This window comes from Oncorhynchus gorbuscha, linkage group LG01, assembly GCF_021184085.1.
Source record: "Oncorhynchus gorbuscha isolate QuinsamMale2020 ecotype Even-year linkage group LG01, OgorEven_v1.0, whole genome shotgun sequence".
In the NCBI taxonomy this organism is placed as follows: domain Eukaryota; kingdom Metazoa; phylum Chordata; class Actinopteri; order Salmoniformes; family Salmonidae; genus Oncorhynchus; species Oncorhynchus gorbuscha.
The window spans coordinates 60,165,593-60,179,306 of record NC_060173.1 but is presented as its reverse complement, the minus strand read 5'-3'; the positions used below and the strand labels follow the sequence as shown (position 1 = coordinate 60,179,306).

Here is a 13,714-nt window from a genome sequence, read left to right as displayed (position 1 = left end):
TTTGTACTTTCAAAAAATTATTGTAACTTATAAATCAGGCCTTTTAGTCTGTATTGAGTTTAAATCTCCACTGTAATAAATCCAACACTTTCTGACTCTGTGTGCTAGAACACCTTGTTTTGTGCTTTTAGTCAAGTTTAGGGTTAAAGAAATCGCTTTGGGATTTAATGAGGTTCTGTAAAGTTCCTTTTAATATATTTTCATCAAGCATCCACACTTCCTGTTTCCACAATAATATTTCTGATCACTTCCTGTTTACAGTGTACAGTTGTGGTAGAACACTTCCTCTCAGTGCTGCAGGCATTTTGTCATTTCACATGTACCATGTATTTACTAGCTGAAATCTTTCAAAACTACATGATCAAAATAGTATGTCAACTTCTACAGCTACTTAGAGGAATAGCCAAGGAGAGGAAGCAACTTCAGACTACTGAGCTGTACCCCTGGTACAGTTTGAAGGATGTTGGGTGTCTCGTCTCTAAAATGGCTGCCATGTTGTTGTGCAGGACACGGTGCGGCGCTGGTACAGCCGTGTCCCCTCCATTGTGGAGAACGCCGGGCAGCTAGTGGACAACGCAGAAGAGTGTGCCCGCGCCTGTACAGAAGGTGAGAGGGAGGGGAATGGTCTTTCAAACTCGTACTTAAGTGGGGCTGCATATTTTAATTGGCAGATTTGTTTTCTAGCTGCACCTGTTTTGAGATGGGCGCATGATAATGGTCCCTTCTAAATGAAAACAAATTATACACACACACACACACGTGTGTGTGTGTGTACAGTGCCTTGCGAAAGTATTCGGCCCCCTTGAACTTTGCGACCTTTTGCCACATTTCAGGCTTCAAACATAAAGATATAAAACTGTATTTTTTTGTGAAGAATCAACAAGTGGGACACAATCATGAAGTGGAACGACATTTATTGGATATTTCAAACTTTTTTAACAAATCAAAAACTGAAAAATTGGGCGTGCAAAATTATTCAGCCCCTTTACTTTCAGTGCAGCAAACTCTCTCCAGAAGTTCAATGAGGATCTCTGAATGATCCAATGTTGACCTAAATGACTAATGATGATAAATACGCAGTTTGCTGAGTTTCAAGTTTGGGAAAGATAATTTTCACCATAAAAATGCACCTTGAAAATAAAAGCATTTAATGCATAATCTCATTTGTGGTCACTTTTTTGTGAATGGTGTTTTCCTGTTAATGGAACATTCGTGCTTGTAACTTACTGCCGTGTGCACATTGCTGTGCTTATAATGTGAAACTATTATGCTTTTTCTTATCAACATTTTCAGCTAAACGTTCTCATCTGCTGCGTCAGGCTCATTGTTTAAAACATTTTTTTTAATGCTAGTGGTTGTATTAATTTGGGATCAGTCGCATCACACAACTGTCCCAGACTATGTTTGGAATATTTATTTCTCGCACAGAATAGAGTAGGTCAACCTTTGTACTATGGGGGATAGTAGATTGACATCGTCTAGTGCTTTTGCTGTTCGTTAGGCCTACTCATATTGTTGGTTGACGAAAAGTAAATGTGGACAGTTCTTCCAATATCTTCAATACGCACCTCGGAATTGGTTCAAAACGTGCACAGAATGTCTTCATGTGCACACACACTCAAATTATTTTGAGAAAATATACTTTCTATTTTATTCAGCTTTGTTCAATTGTATTCTTCATACTATAAAATAATGCCACGGAATTCTAAGGAAATCCTGTCTGCTAAATGAAGTAGTGTAGCCCACAGCCATTTGGCATAGCCAGATCAGGACCTAACATCAGGACAACTCAGAGTATGCTATTATGTTCTTCTGAAATATACATTTTCTTCATATCATGTTTCTTTAGTCCTGTCTAAAATACATAATGGATTTATTGTGATGGTGTATTACATGGATTTGTTAGACTTTTCAAAAGTTAGACGTTCCAAAGGTCTGCATCAGTGGCTTGTAGGCTATGTGTGGAAGCCAGGAGATGCTAAATGTGTTTGTTAATCCTCTCCATCTCCCTCTAGGCTCTCTCCCCAGACTGGGGGCTTGTCTGGAGCGTTACTGGGGCCAGAAGAAGGTGATGGCTCCGGGGTGTGAGCCGGCAGCTGTGCGGACCATGATGGATGCTCTGCGCCCGCTGGCCCTGGGACAGACTCTGGCTGGGGCAGGCGGAGGGGGCTTCCTCTACCTGCTGACCCGCCAGCCACAGCAGGGGGAGGCAGTGCGTCAGGTCCTCAACAACACACAAGTGAGTATATATAGACAGATGGCGATATACTGAAAGGATCAGGTATAGTTCAAATGAAGATGGCAGGGAATGAACAGGGCAGTTATATCAGTCCTATGTGTTTAAAACTTGAGTTTAAAAAGAAACCAAAAGAACTCATTTAAAAGCAGAGTTGAGGTATGCTCAGTGTTTCAGCTGACATTGACTGTTTGTGTCCCAGGGCCTCCGAGACTTCAGTGTCCATCCAGTTGAGCTGGACATGGACGGCATCTCACTGCTGAAGTCTTCTTGAGACAGACAGATGGATGTCTGGACCCTAAGCCATTTTTATACACATTTCTAACTTTTATGATCTATTGGGGGATGGTTAGTGTTAGGACATATCACAAGAGGTTGGTGGCACCATAATTGTGGAGGACGGGCTCGTGCTAATGGCTGGAGCAGAAGAATGAATGGAATGGTATATTAAATACATCAGACACATGGTTTCCAGGTGCTTGATGCCATTCCATTTGCTCCCTTCCAGCCATTATTATAAGCCGCTCACCTCAGCAGCATCCACTGGGACATGTACACCTTTCAAACCGAGACATTATTCTGCCAACTTTTCTCTATATAAGGTATTAGGTATATATAAGGTATATATATATAAGGTATTGCCCGCGAGACAAAGCCCATATGTTTATTTCCGCCAACCGACCTAGTCATGATTACGGTAAAGTTCTGCCTACGGCTTAGAATGAAATGTAGCCATAAAAATCCTGAGGCGGCATTGGCATGCACTCCGCTCTTAAACTCTTGATGGTTGCTAGACAGCGGCCGTTACTACTATCATCCTGGCAGTTAGAAACTTTGCGAGGCATGTCACTTCACCCATCATGCACTATTTCCTTAAACACCAACTGTGGAAACAAATATCACTGAATCATGAAAATATTGGAATAAAGTAGGCTAATGCAATTGAAGGCATCAAATTATTGTTTACTTAAACTCGCAAAGTCATCCAATTTGTTATAATAGGCCTACATTTGATTTGAGGTGAGTGCTGCTCATGATCATCTTGTCAAGTTGGCTCATTTATTAGCACTGATCACACGCAGTAGGAACACGAGACTCCAATGCTTTTGAAAATATAGATTGCTATTATTTTCTATCCGTGTCGTGATGAAGATACTATCAATGTAATATCCTACGCCTACTCCCTAACAAAGCAGAGTGAGGGTTGGAAAGAGGTGACACGTAGATTTAAATAAAATAAAAATCAGGTTTAATTTGGGCTCTGATAAATCTTTTTATGTTGCCATGATGCAAGTTGTGTGGGATATTCTTTGTATTTTATTATATTATTTCATTCTTAGCCTACTATCAAATGTGTGACTGTGTCTTTTCTGTTTAATAAACAAAATAAATATTAATTTCATGTGCATGCTACAACCATAGAGGCTGCACAGACCAGTAACATAATTCAACTCAATATGAAATTCTATCCTTTTGAAAATATTTTTTATTAGTCTTATGGTTCTTAAGATCTGCCTAAACAAATGAATAATGGATTTTTGTTATGGTGTATATTCCATGAAAATAGACAACCACCCACATCTGCACACCACTACAACCACTCGCACACGGGAGTTATAAAAGGCGTATGCAGGAAACAATGGGCCTGTTTGGGGGTCATATAAACATTGGGAGAAAACAATTTACCAGGCAAAATACTGTAACAGTGGTGTAAAGTATTAAGTAGTTTTGGGGGTATCTGTACTTTCCTATTTACATTTTTGACAACTTTTACTACACCACATTCCTAAAGAAAAGTATGTACTTTTTACTCATATTTTCCTTGACACCCAAAAGTACTCGTTACATTTTGAATGCTTAGCAGGACAGGAAGATTCACACACTTATCAAGCAAACATCCCCGGTCAACCCTACTTCCTTTGATCTGGCGGACTCACTAAACAGTGTTAGTGTTGGCTATCTGTAAAAAAGGGTTCAAATTCTACTACTAATGGACATTGTCAAGGATACCGTTTCACACACAATCCCTCAGGTGGCAGCGACCTGAGCTTGGTTGATCGGCACACATTGGTGCTGCCAATTAGGGTGATTGTCAATCAGCGTCTCAGCTTGTAAGCTGTGAGGCTGCTGGTTCATTTGGACATGCCTGCTGGTGGTTTCCTTTTTGTACATGTGTTTCGTCACCATCTGAACAAATAAAACTCCGCTTGGATGGCCAACCAAGAGACAGAGCCGGCCCTGGCCCAAGGAAAGTTTGCTGTCTCCCTTTGCAACATCTCGGCACATACGTTGATTTCTCACAAATGCACACATTCATGTTACAGGACCCCTAGACAAAGCGTGTGCAACAATATCTGTAGGCTAGTTATGGGTTTCGTCACACTACTAACTGCTACTTTCCCATGCAACAAGATCAACACACTTGATCAAAATGTTTAATATGGTATTGATGCGAGGTTCTTACTGTGTTTTGATATGGGAATATTTACCCTAACACCAAAGATTTGGCTTGTTAAATGTAGGGGCCTCCTGTTAACAAAAAGGATGTGATAAGAGATTGTAGCCTTGATGTATTTGCAGTGTACAATATAATTGTAAGGGAAATGAGCCATTAATAACATACTACTTGAATGAAGATGAACCATAACTTGTTTCGTAACTAACTGTTTACGGTCAGACTAAAATACATGTAATCCAGCTCTGCAATATCTTGGTCCTGTGTATTGACTGATTTGATGGTCCTAGTACAAGAGCAGTGAAAAGACAAACTTCAGCATTAATCTCTTCATTTATTGACATAAACATTGAATTCAAAAAACCCTCTTGACTCTACTGACAGAACAAGGAGGAATGTAGTGGCACTACCAGATCAGCGCTAATGATGGGATTGTGTGTACTTGTTTGTTTCTTCCCCCCGGGACTAGAGGAACGAGTCTCTTCTCCTTTTCCATCTTTTAGCCCATGTCTAAAATTGCTACCTCTTCTTTCCCACCTTCCTTAAAACGGCACTGACACACAACTTTTGTGGCTGATACCCTGGCAGTGTCACTGACGTCGTGTGAGCCACTTTATCAAGTGTTTACATTTTAGACTTATGTCGATTAGTAGAAAATGGGCACCCATAATTGATTTCTCTGTTTTTAGATTTGTGCAGATAAATGAGAGGAGATGAGGAGTAAAAGTCACTTTAGAGTATCGAGAATGATGCACCCAAGGCCTCCGGTGTGGCCATTCTGGTGAGGGGGTCTCATTTTCCGGCCACCACTGACAATTGGTCACGGATCCGGCCCAGGCCGTCCAGCATGGTGTCCAGAGTTTCCTTGCTCAACTCCACCGTGACCGATGAGAGAGCGCCACTTCCCCTTAGACAGCTGGAGTCCTCCACCTGCAATGGCAACACACTATTAGTGACAGTCACTTATACCCAGACCAACTTCAACAAGCCCTAGTTGTAGCATCTACACATTTATAAATGTTATTGCAGTGCTTGTGATGTATGGATGTAAAGCAGTGCTTGACTGACTGAAATGGGTACCAGTACAATACTTTTGAGCTAATATTCTGAGGTGCAGGAGCTCAAGCAGTAGAACATTTGAGGCTCCAGTGTGCCCCTGCCCATGTTAAGCACTGGATGTATGTGACAAAGTGCAGACAATTTTAATATTAAAGTGAGGAGAACACGTTTGTTGAGACCAGTGCATGGCGCACATTGGCATACCTTCATGTGCACCAGGCAGGTGGGCACAGCCATGCGACTGACCGAGTCAGATGCAGTCTTCATGTCGACTCTCCAGTCCATCTCCACTAGATGGGGCAGCGAAACTGGAGAACATTCAACCAACAGTTGTGTCAGGGTTGGTACCACACGTTCACACTCATTCAGTAACAGATAGTTCAAAGAATAGAGCTGGAATATGAAAGAACATGCTTACTTTGATTAGACAGAGCCTCATTTCTCCATGTGGGGCTACAACAACAAAAATCATTTGACACCATTTTAGTTCTCAAAATTAGACGTACGTTGAAGAACCATGAGAAAGTGGTCCTTGGTGAGCGTGGGAGGGATGGCTACAGACCTGTGCTCAAGCATAATCTTGGTAATGAGGATCTTGAGGCTGGGGTGGAATGACTTGGGGAATAGTACAAGGATCTGCTCGGGCGCTGTCAGGTTATGGAACAGGATGTGGTGAGAAAGGGTGTGCAGGGCTGCAATAAGCTGGAAGAGAGGAGCACAGGATCAATTGGTGTCCTCTCCCAGATGATCAGTTTGACAAACACTGGTGGTTTGAGAGATGTGTAAAGAGCCATGTTGGTGGCTCTATACATTAGGCCTGCATTCTGTAATAATATTGTAGCAAACAGCGACAGTACAATGCCCTTTGCAGATTTTGAACCCGGTCGCCACGCTTTACTAGGTCCTTGACATGTAAACGCTTCTTGGAATCTGATGAGAATTAGTGAATGGCAGTTAGAATTAGAAAGCTGCCATCTGTGTGCAGTGCAACCTGTTTCTCTCCTTGGTTGATGACTGATATTGCAATTACTTTACTTTCTCACACTCACCTCCTTTGCCTCGATGGCAGATACAGACAGGGTCCCTGCTGTACTTTCCGCGAGTCGCCATGACTCAGGGGCTCCAGAAGGGAAACTGTCAGCACATAGCTGCCGCACCGCATCCTTCGATGGAGCCTTCTCCCATTCATGGTAGTGAGTCGACATGAAAGTGATTAGAGACAGACGTTCACTGTGAGATCATTCAGGGCTCATCTATAGACTACAGAGGCACATTATGGGATAGGTAAGACTAGCCTTACAGTGGCGTGTATTCACGGGTGCCAAGGGAAGCCATCATTTTCCTTCAATTCACAAGAGGCTGAATGTATTTCACCGGAGAAAGCAAGCGAATAAGTGCCCCTCTGTATGTGTAGCCCATCTATCATTGAATGCAAGGGAAGCGAGCATTTGGCCACCCTTTCTTTTTTTTAATCAAATAATCCAAACAGCGTTGAGCTAACCTAACGAGCTCAACTATAAATGGTCCTGGCGCACCCCCCCAAAAAAAGTCAAGGGAAGCCAGTTTGGATTTGGCTTCACAACAAAAGCCAGATGTCATTGACAGAATTTGAATTGTTGTATTGTTCTCCAGTGGCTAGCTACAGTGCATAACCCTGACTTTTTCCACATTTTGTTATGTTACAGCTAGGGATGCATGAGATATCGGAATACTGTCCAGTTTAACACCGATGTCAAAGCCTACGTGTGTAGGTACATGATAATGACGCCACATAAAATGTAGTACTACACAGCATTCCTGACCTAGCCCACAATGTCTGCTGTGTGGATCGAGCAGTCATTTGAAAGAGTAAGACAATTTCAGCGAGACAACTCAAAGGCGAAATCCATTAAACGCCAAGATAATGGAATTCATTCCCCTTGACAAACAACTGTTCTCTGTTGTGGGTGATGTTGGCTTTCGCCAACTGGTCGAGCACCGGTACACTACCCGGTGTGCTATTTTTCAGATGTTGCCCTAAAGGAGTTACACAGTAATAGCAAACGGAACGCTGTTTGGGTCTTTGCATGTTAGTGTTAAATAAGCTTTTCATTTTACATCAAATAACAGTTATATTATAGAATGTTATGTGTTCTGAAATTGCATGTGCAAGCCAAGCGCCGCCACTATAAGTAGCACTGTCAAAGCTGTACAAAAGTCTACAAACAAGCAAACACCGGCCACAATACCGCGTTGGTAATAAAACCTAGCTTTAGCGTGGTACCTAGCTAGCACTAATACAACCAGCCTGAAAACAATGACCAATAGAAACTGCAGTCCTTTCCATTATTCTTAGCAAAGATTTAGGAATCCTTGTAACTTAACTAGGTAGCCACTTTTTCACCTATTGCAATTGAACTTAATGTTGATTAAAGTAAATAGCTAGCTAGCTAGCTACTTAACCCTTTTGCCCAAAGCTAAGGTTATAAGCAGCCAGAGAGCTTCATCTGGCTCGTGAGGCTCGACCGGACCGGGTTGTGTGTTTTGAGAAGCTAGCCACAATAAGGATTAGGGACAATAGTGGAATTTGCAGTTTGCCTTCGGAATAAAAGTACCTCAAAGTGATGCAGAAGGTTACAATTGCCACGGGTCCCCCAGATCCTCAAAGTTCTACAGCTGCACCATCCAGTACATCACTGGGGCCAAGCATCCTGCAATCCAGGACCTATATAATATGCGGTGTCAGGAAAGCCCATAAAGTTGTTAAGACTATTTTTATATCGGTATTGCTTTTTTTCGCATGGAAAACATTAGGTATCGGCCAAAAATGTCATATCAGTACATCACTAGTTACAGCCTTATTCTAGAATGTATAAAATACATTGAGGGAAACAATCTACACACACTACCCCATAATGACAAAGCGAAAACACGTATTACAAATAAAGGCCTTATTTACACAAGTATTCAGATCCTTTGCTATGAGACTTGATGCAGGTGCATCCTGTTTCCATTGATCATCCTTGAAGTTTCTACAACTTGGACTTCACCTGTGGTAAATTCAATTGATTGAACATGATTTGGAAGGGCACACACCTGTCTATGTAAGGTCCCACAGTTGACAGTGCATGTCAGAGCAAAAACCAATCCACGAGGTCAAAGGAATTGTCCATAGAGCTCCAAGACAGGATTGTGTCGAGGCGCAGATCTGGGAAGGGTACCAAAAAATGTATGCAGCATGGAAGGTCCCCAAGACCACAGTGGTCTCACTCATTCTCAAATGGAAGAAGTCTGGAACCACCAAGACTCTTCCTAGAACAGGCCGCCTGGCCAAACTGAGCAATTGGGGCGAAAATGGCCTTGGTCAGTGAAGTTACCAAGAACCCGGTGGTCACTCTGACATAGCTTCAGAGTTCCTCTGTGGAGATGGGAGAACCTTACAGAAGGACAACCATCTATCTCTGCAGCACTCCAACAATTAGGCGTTTATGGTAGAGTGGCGAGACTGAAACTGGAGGTCGACCGATTAATCGGAATGGTCGATTTCAGGTTTTCATAACAATCGGAAATTGGTATTTTTGGGCGCGGATTTTTTAAAATACCTTTATTTAACTATGCAAGTCAGTTAAGAACACATTCTTATTTTCAATGACGGCCTAGGAACGGTGGGCAGAACAACAGATTTTCACCTTGTCAGCTCGGGGGATCCGACCTTGCAACCTTACAGTTAACTAGTCCAACGCAGTAACGACCTGCCTCTCTCTCGTTGCACTCCACAAGGAGACTGCCTGTTACGTGAATGCAGTAAGCCAAGGTAAGTTGCTAGCTAGCATTAAACTTATCTTATAAAAAACAATCAATCATAATCACTAGTTAACTACACATGGTTGATGATATTACTATATATTATCTAGCGTGTCCTGCATTGCATATAATCTGACTGAGCATACAAGTATCTAAGTATCTGACTGAGCGGTGGTAGGCAGAAGCAGGCGCGTAAACATTCATTCAAACAGCACTTTCGTGCGTTTTGCCAGCAGCTCTTCGTTGTGCGTCAAGCATTGTGCTGTTTAGGACTTCAAGCCCCGAGATGAGGCTGGGGTAACCGAAGTGAAATGGCTAGCTAGTTAGCACGCGCTAATAGCATTTCAAACGTCACTCGCTCTGAGCCTTGGGGTGGTTGTTTCCCTTGCTCTGCATGGGTAACGCTGCTTCGATGGTGGCTGTTGTCGTTGTGTTGCTGGTTCGAGCCCAGGGAGGAGCGAGGATAGAGACTGAAGCTATACTGTTACACTGGCAATACTAAAGTGCCTATAAGGACATCCAATAGTCAAAGGATAATGAAATACAAATGGTATAGAGGGTAATAGTCCTATAATAACTACAACCTAAAACTTCTTACCTGGGAATATTGAAGACTCATGTTAAAAGGAACCACCAGCTTTCATATGTTCTGAGCAAGGAATTGAAACGTTAGCTTTCTTACATAGCACATATTGCACTTTTACTTTCTTCAACACTTTTCTTTGCATTAATTAAACCAAATTGAACATGTTTCATTATTTACTTGAGGCTAAATTGATTTTGATGTTTTATATTAAGTTAAAATAAATGTTCATTCAGTATTGTTGTAACTGTCATTATTACAAATCATGTATATAAAAAATATTTTTTTTAAATCTAAAATCGGCCGATTAATCGGTATCGGCTTTTTATGTCCGCCAATAATCGGTATCGGCGTTGAAAAATCATAATCGGTTGACCTCTAACTGAAACCACTTCTCAGTAAAGGGCACATGACCGCCCTGCTTGGAGTTTGCCAAAAAGCAGCTAATGGACTCTCAGACCATGAGAAACAAGGTTCTCTGGTCTGAGGAAACCAAGATTGAACCATTTCTGGCCTGAATGCCAAGCGTCACGCCTGGAGGAAACTTGGCACCATCCCTATGGTGAAGCATGGTGGTGGCAGCATCATGCTATGAGGATGTTTTTCAGCCGCAGGGACTGGTCGACTAGTCAGGATCGAGGGAAAGATGAACGGAGAAAAGTACAGAGAGATCCTTGACGAAAACCTACTCCAGAGCGCCCAGGACCTCCAACTGGGGTGAAGGTTTACCTTCCAACAGGACAATGACCCTAAGTACACAGCCAAGACAACACAGGAGTGGCTTCGGGACAAGTCTATGAATGTCCTTGAATGGCCCAGGAAGAGCCCGGACTTGAACCCGATCGAACATCTCGGGAGAGACCTGAAAATAGCTGTGCAGCGACGCTCCCCATCCAATCTGATAGAGCTTGAGAGAATCTGCAGAGAAGGATGGAAGAAACTCCCCAAATACAAGTGTGGCAAGTTTGTAGCATCATACCCAGAAAGACTGGGCTATAATTGCTGCCAAAGGTGCTTCAGCAAAGTTTGTAATACTTCTGTAAATTATTTGTTTATACATTTGCAAACATTTCTAAGCCTGCTTTTTTTGGTATTGTGTGTAGATTGAGGGGGAAAACGAATCAATTTCAGACTGAGGCTGTAATGTAACAATGTAGAAAAAGTTAGGTCTCAATACTTTCTGAATGCACTGTAACTAAAATTGGCCATGGATGGAGATAGGGATTTTGACTTGTGGTTTTACTTAATTCTCCATACTGGCCAATGATTATAATGGCAATTCTGATCCAACCATAAATTCATACATAATGCCTGAGAAGATGAAAGTTCAATATGTAGCTAGATATATGCTAATATTAACTAGCTGGCTCCTCGTTGCCCATGAAAGTAAGGCTAGTGAACAAGCATTTTAGTTAGGACAAAAAAACTAAAAGCATGTAGCCTACTGTATGACAGAGTCGTAGATGAACGAGCGGTTTGGCATTTCTCTACAAGTAGAGTGAGTCTTTTCTCCAACTTGGACACGCAAACAAAGACTAACTAACTGACAAACATTAAGCAGGACATTCATACGAGCCTTAACTCCTAATACAGACGTTCTGTGCGTCCATGAATCAACGTAAATCCACCAAATCAGTTCAGATGAAAGGTAACAATCTGTTGCGATCGGGAGAGCAGGCCATCAGTTATTGTTTATAGTTATTACCTTGGAGTACATGCTTCAAACCTATTGTGTAATGTCAATGGACAATGATCACGGCCCTACAGATCGTCACAGGCCAATTATGCCATCGATATGGTTAATATGTAATGACATTACATGTACATATGAAGACGAACCTGAAAAGATGAAATATGAAATGTCATTGTTTGCTGAACTGATTAATTCTGATATGAAACTGATGGGGATTAGACTGAATAACCGATAACTGATTGTATTATTCTTCTCATTATTATGATGAATATTTCCGAGCATAAATGACTCTGACTCCCATTGACTTCTTATTGAACTGAATTACCTAATTATGTTAGAGAATGATTTATGATTTTCTTTGTGATTATGAATTTGATTGGATACATGTTATTCTGTTTCCTTTGTTATGCAGCAAACTGCCCAGTAAATATACCACTTTGTGGTTAAAGGAATTCCTGCCTCAGTCTCATCCATTCCTCTGTCACCTGACCCATGACCTCCTGTTCACCCTCACTGTCAGTCATCCTACCTGTCCAGCTACCCACACAGATTCCAATAATATTTCAAAGGGGCACCGTCTCGCTCGGATGTTTTCCCGGTGATATGCATTCAGCTTTTTGGGAATTGAAGGACAAGAAGAAAAAAAGTTTTTTTCTTGGTCCAGTTTACGGAAAGACTGTCTTCCCTTGGCACCCATGCATACACGCCACTCTTCCCGAGTGATTTTACGCACCGCTATAGTACTGTAGACTTAGCAGAGCCTATTCCATACAGCAAGCCAGCCATAATAATCAAACTAGTTCACGTAACTAGCTAACGAAATGAACAAAAGCGACCGATACATCGACTGATATAACAAACCGATAACACAAAGATTATCACACTAATACATATAGCAAAGGCGACAAACAGTAGATAGCTTACCTTTAAAAGAATTTGCAAGGAAGAAAAATATTCATCTGAAATTGCAGCCATCTTGCCACGTGATGCAATGAAAACACAGATGGCAATCGCAGCAAGAAAGATGTTCCAGATATTTCACCGGATGTATAAATGTGAACTATCCGGTTGGCGATCCCACTCACTACCAAATATGTTGAGGAGAGGAAGCCAAGTGGCCAGCAGTGGGAGAAGATGGAGCGAGGTGGATTTTGGCCGAAATTTTGCAAATGTTCTCATCGATGAAACGTTTAATCTCGTAAAGTTTTATGTTTTCAAAAATAAAATATGTAAGAGTGGACTGCATTTTGTAGACTTACCGTTTGCGGAAGTTTTTTGTTGTTGTTGTTGCGTTTAAGTTATTGCGAATTTCATTGAGTAGGCATCCCCTTACAAATAAATGCTACAACGCGTAAATAGGATCTCACTAGTTCGTCATTGGCCCTGCCCACCTCCTTGCTTGTTCTGCTCATTATGATTCAGGTGCTATCAATGGAAACGACAGCCTCTGGTCTATCTTGGGTTAGTTATAAAAATCTTTGTGGAAATATCTGTAAACATGGAGTCATGTGCTCAACAAAGACGAGGGGGCACAGTTTCTTATTTTTCTTCTTTGGTTTTTAAATAGCAGTTGGCAATCCCAAGGTGCTTTACACCCACCAACTGGACTGGAGTGTAAACCATTACACTTTTTATTTTTTAGAAAGTACATAAAAGAAAACACCCTTTTGACTTACCCTACACTCATTAAAAACCCACTACCCCATTCCACTTCTTTGATTCTACCTGCTCCTACACCATGCCAATGGCCTGGGAGCACAGGACATCACCACTCAACACACCATGTAACGCTTCTGAAGTCATCTTGTACACCCAAGTACTTCTCTGCAACTGCCACAACAATATCCATTTTCTGTGATTTATGTTCTATTTCTGCAGTACAGTTCATAACCATAGCTAAGAAGC

The 13,714-nt window shown here is 41.7% G+C and overlaps 2 protein-coding genes across 3 annotated transcripts in view; one reads left to right on the top strand and one right to left on the bottom strand.

Annotated features, from left to right (window-relative positions):
- LOC124040748 (L-fucose kinase) overlaps positions 1-3,494 on the top strand; it is a 39,498-nt gene extending 36,004 nt beyond the window's left edge. Inside the window, exons 21-23 of the mRNA XM_046357840.1 lie at positions 507-606; positions 2,016-2,239; positions 2,439-3,494. Coding sequence (XP_046213796.1) covers positions 507-606; positions 2,016-2,239; positions 2,439-2,510 — 396 coding nt within the window. The 3' untranslated portion in view covers positions 2,511-3,494. The remainder of the gene's footprint in view (positions 1-506; positions 607-2,015; positions 2,240-2,438) is intronic.
- A 1,511-nt stretch (positions 3,495-5,005) lies between these two features.
- On the bottom strand, positions 5,006-12,888 carry commd9 (COMM domain containing 9). Of its 2 annotated transcripts, XM_046357850.1 has the most exons (6): positions 12,734-12,888; positions 6,800-6,925; positions 6,313-6,452; positions 6,169-6,203; positions 5,955-6,058; positions 5,006-5,621 (listed from the first exon to the last, which is right to left on the bottom strand). In XM_046357850.1, the coding sequence occupies exons 1-6, from the start codon at positions 12,782-12,784 to the stop codon at positions 5,484-5,486; spliced, it is 594 nt and encodes a 197-aa protein (XP_046213806.1). In that variant the 5' UTR covers positions 12,785-12,888; the 3' UTR covers positions 5,006-5,483. The 2 variants fall into 2 exon arrangements, with proteins under 2 accessions (XP_046213806.1, XP_046213814.1); XM_046357858.1 differs by lacking the exon at positions 12,734-12,888 and having other exon boundaries at positions 6,800-6,970.
- Between the last annotated feature and the right edge of the window lie 826 nt (positions 12,889-13,714).